At 38.2% G+C, this 20,499-nt stretch overlaps 1 protein-coding gene and 1 long non-coding RNA gene across 5 annotated transcripts in view; one reads left to right on the top strand and one right to left on the bottom strand.

The window, feature by feature from the left end:
* Window positions 1–634: 634 nt before the first annotated feature.
* On the top strand, window positions 635–20,142 carry LOC123626037. 2 transcript variants are annotated; one of them, XR_006730720.1, is made up of 2 exons: window positions 635–1,021; window positions 19,748–20,142. It is a non-coding gene; the product is annotated as an uncharacterized LOC123626037 (long non-coding RNA). The 2 variants fall into 2 exon arrangements; XR_006730719.1 differs by lacking the exon at window positions 635–1,021 and adding an exon at window positions 9,722–9,978.
* The window catches only part of NAA25 (N-alpha-acetyltransferase 25, NatB auxiliary subunit), a 53,274-nt gene continuing 36,447 nt past the window's right edge, over window positions 3,673–20,499 (bottom strand). Inside the window, exons 18-24 of one of the 3 annotated variants that reach the window (XM_045534800.1) lie at window positions 19,708–19,951; window positions 19,150–19,273; window positions 18,432–18,497; window positions 17,722–17,819; window positions 14,878–14,988; window positions 10,101–10,247; window positions 3,673–6,403 (exon numbers count right to left, since the gene is read on the bottom strand). In XM_045534800.1, the coding sequence (XP_045390756.1) occupies window positions 6,281–6,403; window positions 10,101–10,247; window positions 14,878–14,988; window positions 17,722–17,819; window positions 18,432–18,497; window positions 19,150–19,273; window positions 19,708–19,951 (913 nt within the window). In that variant the 3' untranslated portion in view covers window positions 3,673–6,280. Of the gene's footprint in view, window positions 6,404–8,470; window positions 8,631–10,100; window positions 10,248–14,877; window positions 14,989–17,721; window positions 17,820–18,431; window positions 18,498–19,149; window positions 19,274–19,707; window positions 19,952–20,499 lie in introns of those variants that run through there. The other 2 variants (XM_045534801.1, XM_045534802.1) reach the window with 2 other exon arrangements.

Genomic DNA, 20,499 nt, shown 5'->3' with positions numbered 1-20,499 from the left:
TCAAATCACAGCTGGTATGGCTGGACTCCACCCTCCTAGGGTAACAGACTGTCCTGGTAACACTGTGGAAACTGGTCCAAGTTCAAGGCATACTTTGCTTTGTTGTTTTCCAGTGATGTTCAGACTCATGTGGACTGAGTGGTAAAATGTGTTGCGCAGTTTCTGGTCCTTAAAACTTAGCAACATTGAACCATGCATGGTATAACTATTTTCCATGTTCTGTGACATACGAGGTCCGTCCAGAAAGTATTCAGCCATTGTTACATTACATTGTCATATTACATGACTGGGTAGACCTTGTACGTATAGCAAATTCTTAGTTTTACTGATATAATCTATTTTGACATTGGATTTAGATGGTTAAATGATATAATTCAGTGCAATCTGAAAGTTGAAAAAAAAGATTGTTTTCCATCTAAGTCACTTTGTCTCTGTCCATTACTAACTTCTAGAAAGCAGAGTACAGAGCATTGGGCTTTTTAAATCTTCTCTCAGGAATTATGAGCAGTTACCTGCAATAGTGAGCTTCATGACAGCCCCACTATTTGAAAGTGTCACCAGACTGCAGCTCCGGGAATATATCTAATTATACTCACACAAAGAAATTTAAGTTGAATGGAGTTGGCAAATAAAACCTTGGATTGTTTATTTTCCTCTATTTTATCCAGATGGTATTTAAAGAATTTAAAGAGTCACTGAAAACAAAAACTAGAGGAAAATCCATGTGTTGAATTAGATGGAACAAAAAATTGGGGTAGCTTAGGCTAACAATTCAAACCAACTAGGTAAAAGATGTTCAAACCTGAACATCCACCTGCCTGCAACCGTCATATGTACTCTACGTACAATGAAGAATTATACTTTATATATTTAGTCTAATAATTTCAATATTTCCCCTTTCTCATTATTTCAGTTCTAATTGAAACTTCTGGAAGATCTTTTTGGATGCTTCTTACAGGGAAAATAGCTTTAGCTGTTCTAGTTTTTTCCATCTTCATCATCTAAAGATCACTTCTAAAAGGTAATTCAGTGTTTTATGGACATGAGACTACAACATATGGCAGGTGGGGGAAGGACTCTCAAACTAAAGGCATCCACACTCCTAAATATGGTCTCATCTTGATTTTCAATTGTGAGAAGAATGAAAGACAGGAAGGTGGCAGTACATCCATGGGTGCATTATTGGATGGGCGCAGGCTGGGTATCGTTATTTATAACCCCAGGGTCTTGAGTTGAAGAAACATGAACTATTGGGCCATGAAACATGGACTATTGTCCATGAACTATTAGACATGACAACTAGAATATCATGTCAGAGGCCCTTTGTTATCAAATATTTTTCATTAAAGATGGGCCTTCTTTCCAGCTGAGAGTCTGAAGTAATTTGCATATGCCACATAAAATTCAGTCTTCCCTGACACTTAAGTCAGCTCAAGTGCTGCTGTTCATGCTAATGAAGGCTATGGACTATCATCCCAGAATCAAAGTACTTAGAATTTTAAGGGAATTTCCTGAGAACCTAAAGCAAAGCAGACACTGTATTCAACATGAAGAATTATGTCCTCAGGGCCGGGCGTGGTGTCTCACACCTGTAATCCTAGCACTCTGGGAGGCCGAGGCAGGTGGACCATTTGAGCTCAGGAGTTCGAGACCAGCCTGAGCAAGAGCGAGACCCCGTCTCTACTAAAAAAATAGAAAGACATTATATGGACAACTAAAATATATATATAGAAAAAATTAGCCGGGCATGGTGGCACATGCCTGTAGTCCCAGCTACTCGGGAGGCTGAGGCAGGAGGATCACTTGCGCCCAGGAGTTTGAGGTTGCTGTGAGCTAGGCTGAGGCCATGGCACTCTAGCCTGGGCAACAGAGTGAGACTCTGTCTCAAAAAAAAAAAAAGAATTGTGTCCTCAGGAACTTAAAAGTTATCTCAAATGGTACCAAAAATAATTTTAATTTACAAATAGTCCTTGGTAATTGGTGCCACGAAAAATGCTGGAGTTGGAATTGCATCAGGAAAGATTATTCATGGAGAACTGAGGTGGAAATGGAATTTAAACATGGCCATCAAGACAAAGTGGGCCAGGTGTGGTGGCTCACACCTATAATCCCGGTACTTTGGAAGGCCAAGGCAGGAGTACCCTTGAACTCAGGAGTTCAAGGCTGTAATGAGCTATGATGGTGCCACTATACTCCAGCCTGGCCAACAGAGCAGGACCCTGATTCAAAAAAAAAAAAACTAACAATGTGAGATGGTGGAGGGGGATCTGGATTTTAGCTCATTTCCTCAATGCTTTAGAGTATGAATCGTTTGCACGAGACTTGGATCCCAACCCTTACAGTAAGTAGTCTTACCTGCAATAACAAACTGCTGTGAGAACCCCGCAAATCATTTGTATAGGGCAACATTTGGCGGAGGTAGTTTACCTCCATTCATCATTATGAAATACAGGTCTGCATCAAGGCAGTGATAGCACCTTAAAAAACGAGGAACATAAAGTATAAACCCAAGCCCATCTTTTGGGGAATATTAAGAATGGCAGTGGGGCATATCCAAATACCTGTCTTTTGTTAAAGGAAAAAACAACACTGGGGATGGAGTTTTATAACCAAAGAATCAGGCAAAAACTGACTCTTCAGGACTCATGTAAAGGGACTTAATATTACAGGACAGAGAATAAACTAGGAGGAAAAACAAACACTTCTCTGTTTACCCTGTATTGTCAACATGCCTGAATATGTGTTGAATCTTAGCTTGTGGGTTGGAGTACCCTTGATAAATCATGTCCTCAGCCTGCCTGAAATCCTCCAGTAACTTCCCACTCAGTTCAGAATAAAATCTCATTCCTTCACCTGGCTACAAGGTCCTGACTGATCTGTTCCTCACTCTACTTTCTATCTTGGTCCTACCCCTTTCCATTACTTTCATTAAGTCCCAGGCAGTTGAGTCTTTTTTTCCATCACTGGAACATGCTAAAATTTCCTCCCTTGAGGTATTCACACTTGTGTTCCTTTTTCCATTGACTGACTCAGTTCAGATGTCACTACCTCTCGAGAGGTCCTCTCATGACCCAGTCTGAAGCGACCCTATAGAGACACTCTTATCACATACTCTGATTTACTTTATTAAACAGGACTTAATTACAAACTAATATTTATTTTTATGGCCTCTCACAGCCACTAACTAGGATATAGGGTGTCATTTACCATTATGTCAGCAGAGCCTAAACTGGAATCTGGCATTGAGCTAATTAGTGCTCAATAGATATATGTTGAATTAATAAATGTGAGTATGGAAGGTACTACTTTTAAACTGAAAAGACTGCCTTGGAACAAAAGTTCCAAATCTTCAAATATTAAAAATTTTCTGCAGATATAGCACTCAATGCAAAATTAAGATTACATCATTCAGAAAGTTGTGGCTTCTAGCATTTTGAACAAAAATGAACCAGGCAGAAATGCCAACTTAAAATGAAAATGTTTATATAAATTAACCCATCCAGTTGAAAGTAGATTTGCTATGTTTAACTTAATTTTGAAGAAGGAAGACTATATACTTCCCATATTAATAAATCACATCAAATAGGTAGGAAGTTTCAATAACAAGCCTGTCGATACATTGAAACCCCTTTTTATATTAAAAGTTAAAATGAAAGACAAATCCAGATTGAACATAGTTGATTGCAAAATATAATGCAATTTTGAACATTTAAAATTATGAAAATATACAAAATTGATGGGCAACACAACTAGGCATTTATACATTTTCCATTATGTGGAGAACACTAAAAATTTCTCTCCTTTTTATCCACATCAGATAAATGATTTAAACCAAATGTTTGCTTTGGAAAGTCTTAACTTAGGATCTCAGTAGTATAAAAAGCATTAATTTTTCAGTCTGTAAACAGTAGTCGTGTTTTTTCTCCTTTCCTTTTTTTTTTTTTAAATATCAATTTTTACCACACAAAACAAAACAAACCCATACAAACCAAAAACAGCAGCAGCAGCAGTGGGTTATTTGGGAAATCTTTTTAAATACCAATGACATAATGATTGCTGGGAGAGGGTTCTTTTTACTCATGTAAGAATATATATAATATATATATATTTTTAAACTGTACACAATTTATAGTGCATGACAGTTTCCAAAAAAACAGATCAATAAGAGATATTGGCCATTTCTGCATAATTTCATTCTTTTTACAATTAATCTCAAAAGGTGAGAGCTGGATCTAATTGAAATGCTACATTTAGTAGGAAAATCAGCAAGTAATGAAGGAAGCATAACCTCAACGTAACATTGTTTGTCGTTAAAACTGGTAAAGTTTCCAGATACCTCCAGACAAGACACTAGTTAGGTAGACCACTAGAGTCACGCACTGTCCCTGAGGACGAAGGCCAGCCCACTGAGCATACATATGCTAGATTGATCATGGTCAGTTGATAGACTTTTTCAAAGAGCATTTCTACAGTACAGTACTTTTTTGGACATTCAAAGAAACATCATTTCAAGAACACATGCCATACACACACGTACCCTGAACCCCCCCAGCAGACACACACAAAGTTCCATCTAAAATAGGCCATAGTTTTATGAAATTATGATATGTTGTCATTAAATGACATTTAGAATCAATCAGAATTTTCAGTTAATCTTGTGCAAGACAGTTCTTCCTTTTGGGATGGGGTGACAACTGTGGCTACCCATTTATATCAAAAATAAATTTCTGAAACTACTTGATGGACTAGGATTTCCAACAAGTCTTATTTTGAACAAGTAGTAATTTTTAAAAAATTTCCTTGGAAGTTTAAACAGTTATTAATCACCATATCAAACTGAATCTGAGAAAGTCAAGAAAGGGAAAGATGCAGTTGCCTTGCATACAGAGATTCTCCTAGCTCTCTCTTGGTTGCTCTTAAAAGAAAAAAGTATCACATTTCACTGGAGCAGTGCATTGGAAAACCTTTAAGGTCTTCTAAGACCAATCCTCCATCAGATGCTTGAATTTCCACATCAAATTCATTTCTTTGCTCTTACAGAATTACTAACTTGAACTGTATTTAGGTAACAAAGACCAAAAACAGAAGCAGGGATTCAAACACAGAAATGTTACCAAAGAAATTGTATAACATTTTCAAGAGCAATATATATCTCTTCTATCAGACCAGCCTCTGAAGCTATAGTCTTGGGGACCTCCAGGTGAACAAAATAAACAGCATTCTGGTATAATTCTCCATGTTTGAAGAAAGTAGACCAAACCTCAAATCCACTGGATAACATTTCTTTTGCCAGTCTAAAACTTAAAACCTAGGTTAAATCCATAATATACACTCCTTCCTTCCCAAACCCCACTTAAAAACACTAAAGTATTAAATCTTAATTATCAAGCATATATATATATACACACACACACATATATATATGACTCGTGAATCAATTGTAGTATATGACCAAACCAATGAAGTATCAGAGTTGCCCGCATAAATTATGTACACCTCTCTTTGTTAAAACAGTGACTCCTATCTTTCCCAAATGGATGAAACAGCAAGCTGGTCCTCAGCAGGTTTAAGTGGTCTGCGCTGCTTTCCCCTCTAAACAGCTATAAATTAATAGTCTTACTTGCCTCCCTATCTGAGATTTAACTCTTACAGGAGATAGGATGAAAATGTCTTGGCAAAAATTAAGCCAAGAAATAAGCGCCTGTGGTCATCTGAGCTGTGCCCTTTAGCGGCGGCTACTTATGCCAAATCTCATCTAAGGCCCTTTGTGTACCTGTTCTGTAGGAGCCAAGCAGGTAAGGAAGCCTCAAAACAAACCTGCTGCTGTGAAAAGAGGGCCTGCACCCAGTCATGGTCCTCTCTGCTTCCTGTGGCTCAAGGACCAGACCAAAACTTCCACTGCTGTAATGGGAGGGCTGCAGCTGCTCTGAGGTCAATGCTTTATGCTTAATTTCTATTGCTGCTTTTATAGAACGCCCCCAAGATGTTTTGGGTGATGGGAGGGAAGAAAAGTAGGGTTCTCTTGTTGCTGCCATATGCATATGAACACGTATAAAAAGTGGTCAAACCCAGATGAGGGTCCTGCTTCTGGTTTATATACAATAATTTAATCAGTTGTATACATTTAATGCCTAAAAAAATTAATTCACGATCAAAGTCCTTCATGCATTTTATGAGGAAGTTCTGGATTAAAGTGATGGCCAACCAGATGTTGCTTTTGCCTGGGAAGATGGTGTCATTTTCTGTTGTAGAGTCATCAGTGCCTGCAGTTCATACTTTCTTAAATTTTTAGTTTCTTTGTGGTCTCAAGTCTTTTTCTCAGCAGCTCCCCCATTTCCAGAAGTGAGTGCAGATAACTGCTCTGCACCTTGCCTTGAACAGTCTTTGAAAATTTTCTTTCTTCCTATAAAGAAGACAAGAATAAGTATTGTTCCTCAGATAAAAGTTAAAACTACCATTACCTTTGGTCTCATTGTAAGTTCTAGCAGAATAGAGTGGGTGGGTCATTTTCAATTTCATGAAATGCAAAGAAAGCTAAAGTTCATCACAAATGTGTATTTTTTCATGTGATTTTTCAGAGACCCTATTTATTTAACATAATGATTCTTTAAAGTACCCTTTGTTACAAGTAATATAAAGTAAAAAAACTGAGATTTCTGATTGTTTTCATCAAGAAAAATAGAAATTCACTACTAATTTGAATATCATCACTGCCACTTTTTAAAAGGCATCAACTTTACCACCTCCATCTTTTCCCATTACAATACTGACAGTTCTCCCTCCATATTAACAAAGTCCATGGGTTCAAGAGACAAAACAATAAAAGGCAACCACAGCTTTCCTAAACCTTCTCAAACATATGAGTTAAATATTTGCTGGAACATACTTGCTGTGGTAGGGACCACAAAAAAATAAAGGGGAAGGAGTGTCCTAACATAGGAGAAAGGAGGTTGGCTGAGAATTGATTAGGTTTACATGGAGTTGGCAGTTCTGCAAAGCCTAGAACTACAGAAGAAACCAGGTGAACACAGTCTGACCCAACAATACTACTTCAGACCTAATCTACCTAAGAAATACAAATGTGCACGCAAATAAATTTCATTCAATACTGTAAATAAAAGCCAATACAAACAACCTAAAATGTCTAATGGCAGCGGCGCATTTATATTTTGAATACTACACGGCTGTTTAATGAACAAAATTGATCCATATGCATTAACCTGAATAGATCTCTTTAATATAAAGCAGAGTGAAAAAAAGTCAAGCTGCAGAATACAGCATATCACTTACTTTTCAAAAAGTACAAAAATAGGCCAGGTGCGGTGGCTCATACCTGTAATCCCAGTACTTTGGGAGGCTGAGGCAGGAGAATTACTTGAGGCCAGGCATTTGAGATCAGCCTGGGCAACATGGCAAGACCCCATCTCTAAAAAAAATAAATAAATTTCCTGGGTGTGGGTGGTAGTGCGTGCTTGGAGTCCCAGCTACTCAGGAGGCTAAGCCAGGAGGATTGCTTGAGCCCAAGGGTTTGAGGTTGCAGTGAGCTATAATGGCACTGCTGCACTCTAGCCCCAGCAACAGAGCAAGACCTTGTCTCTATAAAAAAAATTTTTTAAATAAAAACAAAAATAAAAAGTACAAAAATAGTTTGGGCACAGTGGCTCACACATATATTCCCAGCACTTTGCAAGGTCAAGGCAGAAGGTTCGCTTGAGGCCAGGAGTTGGAGACCAGCCTGGGCAACACAATGAGACCCAGTCTACAAAAAGTAAATTAGCCGGGAATGGTGGTGCATGCTTGTAGTCCTAGCTACTTGGGAAGCTGAGGAAGGAGGATAACTTGAGCCCAGGCATTTGAGGCTGCAATGAGCTATGATCATGCCACTGCATTCTAGCCTGGGTGATGGAGCAACACCCCCATCTCTAAAAAAAAAAATAAAAATCAAGTATAAAAATAATAAAATAATATAATAATACTGTATATTTTCTCTGTAAGTATAAATACACAAAGAAAGGTCTTGACACAACCAGTTTCCGTTGGCTACACCAACAGAAAGAAGGATACACAAACAGGAGGAAGAGAGGGAACTAGGACTACAGGTCACAATCCAGTGGCCTTATTCAGTTTTTCAAGTTTAGAAAGAAAGGAAGAAGGCCGGGCATCGTGACTCAGGCCTGTAATCTAGCACTCCGGAAAGCCGAGGCAGGAGGATCGTTTGAGCTCAGGAGTTTGAGGCCAGCCTGAGCAAGAGCAAGACCCCATCTCTACTAAAAAAAAAAAAAAATAGAAAGAAATTAGCTGGACAACTAAAAATATATACAAAAAATTAGCCAGGCATGGTGGCACAGGCCTGTAGTTCAGGCTACTCAGGAAGCTGAGGCAGTAGGATTGCTTGAGCCCAGGAGTTTGAGGTTGCTGTTAGCTACAGGCTGATGCTATGGCACTCTAGCCTGAGCAACAGAGTGAGACTCTGTCTCAAAAAAAAAAAAAAAAGGAAGGAAGGAAAGAGAAAAGAGATGATTAATGGAAAGTGAACTGAAGAGACTTTTTACCTAAAAGGAAAGTATCCAGCACTCTGTGGATCCTGTATTTGGTAGTTGGTACTGCTCAGGATGCAACGTGAATCATAACTTTAACAAAAGGAGGCAACATAAGGCCAATAAGTGCTTTGTTTAATCCTCACTATAATCTTCTGAAGTAGCTATTATCACCTCCATTTACAGATAAAGAAATCAAGGCCCAGAGAGGATAAGTATTAATAAGTTTCCCAAGGTCAAAAGGACAGAGCTAGAGCTTAAAAAATCTAGAGTATTACAAAGTTAAGGATAATCTCTAAAATACTGGAAACAAGAACTCTTACTCCTCATTACAGGAGTTAGATCTTTCAACAACCACTAGTCAATGGACACAAAAGCGGGCTACTGTGCCTGTCACCTTTGTTATCTAACAGTCCTTCCCACGTACCATAAGCTCTGGCTCTGCCAGTGTGACTCACGCTGCCCTACACAATTCATTCCTGCCTCTGTGCCTTTGTGCTGCCTCCTGCTTCAGATCCCTTTTGTCCATTTCTGTCCACCTGGTAAAAACCTAGTAATCCTCATCCCCACTCCAGTGAGTCTTTTTCACTTGCTAGTTTCAATGTGAACACATCTGCTTTCTTTAATCAGTCTTTGCTAATGTTAAATGCTCTGAACCTCTTCCCACAGTAAGCACCTTGTTCAAAGCTCTAACATTTTTAAGCTTTACAAAAGAGGGGCTTACAATCTTTTAAGGCTGGTTAAGCCAGGCAAGATTCCATACATTCTCTTCCATAGGAAGGTCTGGGGCTATGATGATTGCTACCGTCAGACTACCGGATGACCTAAACCTCATCAGCAGAGGTTCAGGTCAAACTACTGGAGAGAAGTACTCTCTTAAGATCAGAGTTTCATCACTGGAAAAACTGGCTAGAAACAGATGTTTCCACCACTGTCATTCTGGTCCCTACCAAAATCCTAACCATATTACTGGCCAGTGAATCGAAACTCACAAAAAAGAATCCATATTTTAAAGGCAAAGACTTCACAGGGATTTTGTGAACAACTAGCAGAATTTTAGAACAGGGCCCAAAATAGTATCAGGAGACATTTGATGGTGGGTACCTTTGATTACATACTTAGTTCCATTACCTTTCTGGCTGGCTTGCTCTAGCCTAATTATTAATGACATAATTATTTTTGATGTCCAACATCTCTCCTTCTTCAGGTGGTAACTGCTGGGATGGCAAGGATGCCAGCCAACTCGGCAGCTGGTAAATTCTTACTCAAGGAGATTGTCCCGGGATCTCAAAGGATGGCTAGTTCCCTCTGTTGCTCAAAATGCTGGCATTAGCTTTCATAGTGAAAGAACCACCCCAAAAATGTATAGAAAGGAGGAGCAGTGGGAGGAAATGAAGAGGAGAAAAAACCCACCACCACCAATACAACAAAAAACTGCCAGGTACCTTCTATAAGATTTCACAAGTCTTATAAGGAGAAAGTGATGAATTAAATATTAACTTCTCCTTGAGCTAAAGATAATGACTATATATATAACATTGCTGATTGCCTATAATCTCTTACCGGTGAGAGAGAAATGTCTTCTAAAATAAGTTCTTCAAGTTTAAGTGCAATTAGATGTGTTTCAAGCCCTTTAATATGATCCACAACATTGGAAATTAAAGTCTGAAGCCCAGTAACATAGTCTTGGAAACTGGTAAAGACAGGTGGCTGGGAAAAGATTTAAAAAGAGTTGAAAGATTATCAAACATCAAACATATTTCCTATGTTTACATCACATAAGCTATACTAATTTCATGCTACAGCATTACTCAGTGCTATTAACAACAAGAATGGATACATTTTTAGACTAAGTCTTAAACCAAGGTAAATTTAATTACCACCTAATAACCGCTAACTCAACAATGATGACTTAAGCATTTTTTTTTGGAGACAGAGTCTCACTCTGTTGCCCAGGCTAGAGTGCCGTGGCGTCAGCCTAGCTCACAGCAACCTCAAACTCCTGGGGCTCAAGCAATCCTCCTGCCTCAGCCTCCCGAGTAGCTGGGATTACAGGCATACACCACCATGCCCGGCTAATTTTTTCTATATATACTTTTTAGTTGTCCAGCTAATTTCTTTCTGTTTTTTTTCTTAGTAGAGACGGCATCTTGCTCTTGCTCAGGCTGGTCTCGAACTCCTGAGCTCAAACGATCAGCCCGCCTCGGCCTCCCAGAGTGCTAGGATTACAGGCGTGAGCCACCGTGCCCAGCCAAGCATTTTTTTTTAAATGGAGTTTTATTTCACTATGGGGTACTGGACATGAGAAACCAATAGAAAATATCTTAGTTGGTCATTACTCAACTTAGGGCTGGGAATCTTCTGGAATGCTAAAGGATATGAGAGGAACCAAGACTTTATTTTCTTCTCTTTATGTCTTTATTCTCTATAATGTTAATAGAGAACAGAAACAGAATATTCTAAGTTCTAATGGAAAAATTAATGGGGGACAACAGCTAAGAAAATTCTGAAGAGTAGTGAGAGGAACTTGCTCTAACAGATTGATTAGAGTACATTTTGAAGTTACATCAAAACCAGGTGGTACTGGTACATAAATAAACTGGCAGAGTCAAAGGAAACAAGTAGTGAGATGGACCAAAATATATAAGGGATTCAAATAGTGGCATTTCAAAACAGTGATTTCAAGCAAATGAATGGTACTCAGATAACTAGCTAGATATTTGGAAATAAAAAATAGATAAGACAGTAAATTTTAAATAAATTTCAGATAGATTAAATTCTTAAATATAAAAAAATCCATCAAAGCACCAGAAGAAAATTTAGGTAACTACTGCAATCAAGACATTGACAGTTGAAAAGGCCTTTCTAAACATGACACTAAGCTAGAAAACATTAAAAAGATTATCTTGTTTTTTAAAATATTACTATATTGACCAAAAAAATCACTCAAGTTAAAAAAAAAAATGACAAACTGAACAAAAATTGCATCATGTATGACAGAGGATTAATAACACTATTATTATAAGAACCCAACAGCTTAAAACATTATCAATAGGAAAAATAGTACTACCATAATAGGAAACTTGTGCAAAGAACAGAAAATATATCAAAGAAATCCAAGAAATATGTGCTATAACTAAAAATACATATGAACATAAGAAACCTAGCCAATCAAATAGGAAGGCTAGCTTTTCACTCAAGAAGTATTCTTTGAGGCAGGGCGTGGTGGCTCACGATTGTAATCCTAGCACTCTGGGAGGCCGAGGCAGGAGGATCGCTCAAGGTCAGGAGTTCAAGACCAGCTTGAGCAAGAGCGGGACCCCATCTCTACTGAAAAATAGAAATTAACCAGACAACTAAAAATACATAGAAAAAATTAGCCGGGTATGGTGGCATATGCCTGTAGTCCCAGCTACTTGGGAGGCTGAGGCCGTAGGATTGCTTGAGCTCAGGAGTTTGAGGTTGCTGTGAGCTAGGCTGATGCCACGGCACTCTAGCCCGGGCAACAGAGTGAGACTCTGTCTCAAAAAAATAAATAAATAAATAAATAAATAAATAAATTATAGTATATTAATACAACAGGATGATATATAACTATTAAAGTAATGAGATACATCTATATTTGTGACATGAAAAGATGCCCAATTTAGAAGAGCTCTTAACCGGACATTTTTTTTTCCCAAGAGGTGAGGAAAAAAAAAGATGTTCAAGATACCCTGTTAAGAAGTGAAAACAAAAACAAAAACAAAAAAAATAGGCAAGCCCCATGTCCTAGTTTGATTACCACTAAAATTTTAGCAGTGGTATCACTGGTTGCTAGGCATATGGACGATCTTCACCTTTTCAACACCTTTATGGGTTACTCTGATAATCACAAAAAGAGAATCCATTCTCATTTTTAGAGATCAAAAAAATAGTAACAACAAATAGCACAAAATCCAAATACTAAAAAGCTATTTTTGACAAGTTCAGGGATTGCAGGCTTTCTTTAGAAGCAAGAGCAACCAAGCGACTCTGATCTACACTTTTAAACTTTGCACTTATGATCTGTGAAATTATCTTTCTTCTTGTTGTTTGTTAAATTATCTTGAACAGAGTGAAGGAAAGAAGGTACTCTCATTTAGTCCCTCATTCAAATCTAAATACCCTTTGTTTTTGGATAAATAATAATACCTAGCAAAGTATCTAAAGAATTCCTTAATTATTATTGAATTGCTCAAAAGTCAATTTTACTACCAAAACCATCAACATTTTCAAAGGATAACAGTTATTATTTTGCTACAGTGACAGGAAATCTATTTATAATGACAGTATGAACTCAAACATTAATATTATGAAACAGCATGTCATGAGCTATAATTCTCAAACCTATTTAATAATTATTCTGAAACAACTGATGAATAAATATATCGATGGTATTGGGAACCAGGGTTCTCACTCTGGGAAAAGGAAGTTACAAATAGGGAATGAGAGAGTGAAAAGAATATTGATGCTGGATTAAAACTGGAGGCATCAGTAAGAATTCATTGTTTCAAACTCTGTGTGTGTATGTGCGTGAGAGAGAGAATATATTGCCTAGGTCTCTGCACTGAAAGAAACTACAGGCAATAAAAGCCCCCTAGCAATAAGCACAATAACACTTAGATCTTGGTTTCAAAATACCATTCCCCATAAAGGAACAAGGGTTCTTGAAAAAATGTCTGATTTCAGTTTAGTGAGAAAATACAAAGTTTGTGGATCATTTTTTCTGTTCCAGAAAGGGCTCAAAAACCAACAAGGGCCATCCCGGGGAGGCAGTGGCCACCCCACCTGCCCATTTCTCCCTGGGCCTGAAAAGAAAACAAAAAAAAAAAAACAACTGATAAGGACATGTTAAACGACCAACACCAGCTTAAAGGAGCTACCCAAATTTGGGAAAATTTGAGCATCCAAAAAAAAAAAAAAAAAGTTGATAATAGATTATAATAAAGTGAATTAAAAAAACCGAGTCCATAGGGATACCCAAATAGTGACACTTAAAATATGTATATATATATTTTTTATACATTCAAATATATATGAATGGGAGTGGGTGAGCTCTATTTTACAAAATAATGCCAGCTGGTAAATAAACAATAGAGGATAGAATTTTTAAAAATCACTATTTTGGACACTTCAATGTAATAAATGATTCAGGCAATTTCTACTAACAATGAGTGCTAAAACCAATAGGTGAAAGGCCATTGGGAAATAGGATTTCATGGCCTCAAAGCATCATCTCATAGCTTACTTATGAATTTCAGAACAAAAAAAAGGCACTGTAGGGCAGGTGCAGTGGTGCGCACTTGTAGTCCCACCTACTCAGGAGACTGAGGTGGGAGGATCACTTGAGCCCAGGAGTTTGAGGTCTGCACTCCAGACAGGGCTACAAAGACTCTCTCAAAAAAAAAAAAAAAAAAAACAAACAGGCTGGGCGTGGTGGCTCACGCCTGTAATCCTAGCCCTCTGGGAGGCCAAGGCGGGTGGATCGCTCGAGGTCAGGAGTTCGAGACCAGCCTGAGCAAGAGCGAGACCCCGTCTCTACTAAAAATAGAAAGAAATTATCTGGACAACTAAAAATATATATATAGAAAAAAAAAAAATTAGCCGGGCATGGTGGCGCATGCCTGTAGTCCTAGCTACTGGGGAGGCTGAGGCAGTACGATCGCTTAAGCCCAAGAGTTTGAGGTTGCTGTGAGCTAGGCTGACGCCACAGCACTCACTCTAGCTCGGGCAACAAGGCGAGACTCTGTCTCAAAAAAAAAAAACCAAACAAACAAAAAAAACCACAAAAGCACTGTCACAATGAAGAAATCTGGTAGACACTTCCTTAATCAAATAATGAAATCTAAAATCACCAAAAAGGACATAGCATCTATGTTTAACTTAAACCTAAGGAAATAATTAGCGAAATCCAGACTGTGGGACATTCTACCAAAAACTTAGCTAGACTTTTTGAGTACTGTGGTTTTGTAGGAGACTTGCCCTTTGTTCTAGCCTGGTATGTTAAGTGACAGAAGTCTGTACTTTTCTTTCAAATGATTTAAAAATGAGAAACGGAAGGAGGGGTGGAGGGGTGTCGGAGAGACAGACATAAGGTAAATGTGGTAAACTGTTAACAAGTGATAATCTAGGTAAGGACCTTTATGGGTGTCATTGCACTAATTATTCAACTTTTCTGTAGGTGTGTGATTTAAAAAAAAAGGGTGTGTGTGGGGAGGAATGTATATAGGATCCTAAGGATTTTCACAACATGGAGGAAAGGAGTGAAAAGAAAAAGTAACATGTGACCAGATTGATAGTTTTGTTTTTTTGCTATTACCATGATGATGCTGGTTTCTTTTTTCTTCTTTTTCTTTTTCTGTAAATTTAATTTGTATGGTCGCAGGACACTCTCACAGTAACTGGATACCCAAAGGATAATAGAAATAGTCTGAAAGAGGAAAAATTGCAAATTCATGAATAAGGACTGCACTACCATTATCTATCAGGAAGTTAAAGGCAGTGGATTAAACAAAGACATTCTAACTGGCAGTTCTGCCCAAATCCCTTCAACTGCTCCCTCGAGTCTCTGCTTTCTACAGTCACCACACTGATCCATGCCTTTGTCATCTCCTGCTCAGAATACTACAATAGCCTAACTCTTTATTAATATTCTGGCTCTCCCTGCTTTATATCCATCTGCCCCTGCACAGTTTTCTTTCACTTCCCTGTAAAAGGAGAGATTTATTAACATCCTTTTCACTCAGTGGAATCTAAAGGTTCTTTAGAATATGCCTCTCTCCCCTTACACTTCTCCAGATAAGATACCATCTTACCTGCAAACCTTAACTTCAGAGTTCTACATACATATGGAGAACTGTCCCCAATTGATCAGCACATATCCTGCACTGTATTAAATTACCTGTTTACATGTCTTCTCCTATACTACAGTGTGTGTATGCACATATATTTCCAGTTATTACTCATTCAATAAGAATCTCTTGGCCGGGTGAAGTGGCTCACTCCTGTAATCCTAGCACTCTGGGAGGCTGAGGACGGTGGATCGCTCGAGGTCAGAAGTTCGAGACCAGCCTCAGCAAGAGCAAGACCCCGTCTCTACTAAAAATAGAAAGAAATTATCTGGACAACTAAAAATATATATAGAAAAAATTAGCTGGGCATGGTGACGTATGCCTGTAGTCCCAGCTACTTGGGAGGCTGAGGCAGTAGGATCGCTTAAGCCCAGGAGTTTGAGGTTGCTGTGAGCTAGGCTGACGCCACGGCACTCACTCTAGCCCAGGCAACACAGGGAGACTCTGTCTCAAAAACAAAAACAAACAAAAAAAAAAAGTAAGAAAGAAAGAAATGATTTGGCAGCTAAAAATCTATATAGAAAAAAAAATTAGCCGGGCATGGTGGCACATGCCTGTAGTCCTAGCTACTTGGGAGGCTGAGGCAGGAAGGATTGCTTGAGCCCAGGAATTTGAGGTTGCTGTGAGCTGGGCTGCCGCCATGGCAGTCTAGCCCGGGTGACAGAGTGAGACTCTGTCTCAAAAAAAAAAAAAAAAAAAAAAAGAATCTCTTGGGCATTTACAATGTGCCAGTCATCGGAACAGAGTACAGTGCCTTCAGGAAGCTTATAGACTAATAGGGGGAGAAAAGTAAAGTAAACAAATATGTGACAGAAATAAAAAGAAAGACAATGGATTACAAGTATTTGTGATCTTCCTCTTCTCTCTAGCAAAAAATAAATAAATAAAGGAGGGAGTTTTCCTATATCAGCTCCTGGACTTCTTCATTCGTAATATTGCAGTAATTAGAAAATGACAACAAGTAAGAGAAGCTGGACAAATTAACATAAACTACATAATAAAGAGTGAATGAGAAGGGAAGATGAGGAGAAAACAGCTAGATTTGGAGTGCATGTGGGGAATCTTAGAGATGAGTAATGCAAATATCAACAAGTTTTACCTAAGAATCATGAATGAAATTTTCTTGGAATTCTTGCAAGGAGTTAGTTTAGAAAATGATTCAAATTACTTTGCTCTTTTTTTTCTTTTAGAGACAGGGTCTTACTCTGTCACCCAGGCTGGAGTGCAGTGGCACAATCATAGTTCACCATGACCTTAAACTCCTGGGCTCAAAAAATCCTCCAGACTCAGCCTCCTATATGTAGCTGGGACTACAGCATGTGGTACCACGTCTGGCAAATTTTTTCATTTTTTTGTACAGACAGGGTCTTGCTGTGTTGCCCAAGCTGGTCTTTTTTTTTTTTTTTTTTTGACACAGAGTCTTGCTTTGTTGCCCAGGCTAGAGTGAGTGCTGTGGCGTCATATCAATCTCAAACTCCTTGGCTTAAGCGATCCTACTGCCTCAGCCTCCCAAGTAGCTGGGACTACAGGCATGTGCCACCATGCCCAGCTAATTTTTTTTTTTTTTTTTTTTTTGAGACAGAGTCTCGCTCTGTCGCCCGGGCTATAGTGAGTGCCGTGGCGTCAGCCTAGCTCACAGCAACCTCAAATTCCTGGGCTCAAGCGATTCTACTTGCCTCAGCCTCCCGAGCTGGGTCTACAGGCATGCGCCACCATGCCCGGCTAATTTTTTCTCTATATATTTTTAGTTGGCCAGATAATTTCTTTCTATTTTTAGTAGAGACAGGGTCTCCCTCTTGGTCAGGCTGGTCTCGAACTCCTGACCTTGAGCGATCCGCCCGCCTCGGCCTCCCAGAGTGCTAGGATTACAGGCGTGAGCCACCACACCCGGCCCCAGCTAATTTTTTCTATATATATTTTTAGTTGGCCAGATAATTTCTTTCTATTTTTAGTAGAGACAGGGTCTCGCTCTTGCTCAGGCTGGTCTCGAACTCCTGACCTTGAGCGATCCACCCGCCTCGGCCTCCCAGAATGCTAGGATTACAGGCGTGAGCCACTGTGCCCAACCCCAAGCTGGTCTTGAACTCATGACCTCAAGTGATCAGGAGTTGGGAGGCCTCAACCTCTCATACTGCTAGGATGATAAGCATGAGCCATTGCACCTAGCCTAAATTGCTTTTCAATTAACAAAAAGCAGGAGTAGAGGGTTAAATTGCAGGTATAAGGTGCCTATTACCTATTCACTGTTGGAAAATGAATCTTGCATACTTTTAAGGAAAATAACATCTCTCAGCAAGAAAACAAAAACATACCTCAACAAAGAAGACTAGGTTTTCTAAAAGAGTAGGATGTGTTTTCAAGTTACCATCTTTAACTTCTAAGAGATCACCTTTACAGTTACTGAAGACATCTGAAAACAAAAAAAATATTTTATGGTTTTATTCAGCTTTATGTTTCAATGCTGTTTTTAGAAACACAATGCACAATCTAATGAAGAATAAGCAACTATAAAAGCTTAATCCAGAAAGCTTTTTTCCCTTCATTTCCCATAATGAACCAAACTGCAAAGGATATAATATCTATTTTTAGCTCTTTATTTTTTCTGTCCCATATGATCTACAGGAAATTTTATTTGTTTTTTATTTATATTATGTATTTATTTTATTTATTATTTATTTATTTGTTTAGATACAAGGTCTCACTCTGTTGCCCAGGCTAGAGTGCAGTAGCACAATCATGGGTCACTATAACCTTGAGCTCCTGGGCTCAAGCAATCCTCCTGGTTCAGTCTGCCAAGTAGCTAGGACTACAGGTGCACACCATTTAATTGTACTATTTTATGACAGGTATCTACTACTTTTGTAATCAAAACTTAACTTTTAATAGTTAACAAGTCTTTAAAAATCCCAAAAGCATGCATTATCCTTTTCAAATCCTCTTGCAAGTTTTTGTAGAAAAAAAAATTTGAACTACTGCCAGAGAACCACATACAAATACAGGCATCCTAAAAAAGAACACTTACCTTTTAATTGTTCTAGTAAAGACTTAAGACTATTTTCTATTCGCTCCTGGATCTCCATTGTATCCTCTAAAATTAAAAATCAAGAAATGAAAAACTTTCATTTTCTCAGTAAAATGAAGCAAGACCAATACCTGCAAGCAGTTCACGTGCAAGGATATTTTTTCTTAGCCTAAGACCCCTTGACATCTAAATCCCATGGTTCAGAGATAAAGATGAAGGAAAGAAAAAGGAAAGAGAAAAGGAAAGACATTAATTACCTTTCTTCCAAGGGAACTACCTAAAATTCTTTAGGAGGACTTGAAATCTATGTGCTGCAATTATCCTAAATAATGGGATCTACAAACCTATGATTTTCAAAAATGGTCTATGGAATATTTATGATTCTCACTGAGTTGAGAGCTTAGGAAAAAAATCTCTTTTCCACAAAGTTTAGGGCTTGATTTTTAAAGTCCAATAATATTTCAACAAATGAAGGATTTCTTCAACTTCTGAACCAAACTAGTGATTTCAAATATGGAAAGGTCTTAAGCTTCCAAAACATTACTTTGTAACCTGTAATGTATCCTCTTGCATACTAAATCAGACATTTCCACATTTCCAGAACAGCTTCCATCTACTCTAAACTTTTCCAAATGTGTGCAGTTATAGACATTTTATTGCATTTATTAAGTTTGCAATGACAAAGACCCAGTAAACACACTTGCAAGTGTACACTTACCTAAACCACTGGTATCCAGCTCATAAATATCATTAACAAGATAAAAAGAGCTTATCTGGCACTGAGAACATCCAGAATTAAAGAATCCACCCATTCTGGTAGGTACGGGACCAAGGAAAGGATACTAGGGGGATAAAAAAAAAAGAGAGAAAAAAATTATGTCTTTTAAAACCATCTAAATTCATACAAGATAAGAAAACAAGGCATGTTAACTACTGGATAAAAACCTGTTTCAATGATTTGGTTAAAAGGCATTAATCAGCAAACTAATAACTGAATCATTATGGTAAAAACAATAATGCTGTATTTGTTGCTATTAAAACTTTACCATCACAAAAAAAAAGCCACGCTATTTTGCTTGATCTCACTAGTCTCTAGATATTGAAGAAGCCCCTACAATTCCCTCTGAGTATATAATATTCCTCTTTTTCCCAAAGATGCAATAAACTGGGACAAAATGCTATTCTTTGCTACTTATCCACCCAAACTCCTATTTTTAAAAAGACAGCCATAAATATAATTATTGCAGCTACAATGGCAAATACTCATTGATAATACCTGAATTTCCTTCTCAATAAATCGCTTTCCTGTCTCCAAGGCCACCTCCAGCTGTTGAAGGAGCAAACGAAGAATATCAATGCGGGAAGATACACCATTCTCAGCAGCCTTCTCCGAGTTCTTTGGCTCCACAGGGTGGTTGAGACTTGGAAGTCCACTGATCAGCCTCAATGTTAAGGATCGGATTCTTAACCACAAGGTCTCCTCCTCCAAGGAAAGTTTCTTATGTTCTTCAGAAACATCCCTTAAACAGAAACATCCCCAAACCATCTATTTTATTAAATCTGTTGCCTTCAAATCAATCAAAGTTCGCTTTTACCAGTTAAGATGGCTTCGAATGGCTCTAGCTTTCATTTACTAGCAAAAATGACCTTAGACAAGCCAAAATCTTCTGAATCCCCATTTCACCATCAATAAAATGGGAAAATAGAAAAATTAGGTGGGCTTAGTGTTGTGTACCTATAGTCCCAGCTACTCGGGAGGCTGAGACAGGAGGATTGCTTGAGCCCAGGCATTTGAGGTTGCAGTGAACTATGATGATGCCACTGCACTCTACCCCAGGTGACAAAGTGAGACCCTGTCTCAAAAAATAAATAAATAAAAATTTCTATATTTTCTTCTAGAGTTGCTAAGGAGTTTTAGCATATAGTCTTTAATCCTTCTGGAATTCTCATATATGGTGTGAAGTAGATCTAAATTTTAGATTAGCCAGGAGTCCCAACATAGGGGATGAGATATTTTCTTCATTTTGCTTACCTATATTTCCCGATCCCTATAACAAACATATTTTAT

This window comes from Lemur catta, chromosome 21 (assembly GCF_020740605.2).
Source record: "Lemur catta isolate mLemCat1 chromosome 21, mLemCat1.pri, whole genome shotgun sequence".
In the NCBI taxonomy this organism is placed as follows: Eukaryota; Metazoa; Chordata; class Mammalia; order Primates; family Lemuridae; genus Lemur; species Lemur catta.
The sequence above is the reverse complement of the archived record's forward strand: the minus strand, read 5'-3'. Positions and strand labels throughout refer to the sequence as shown.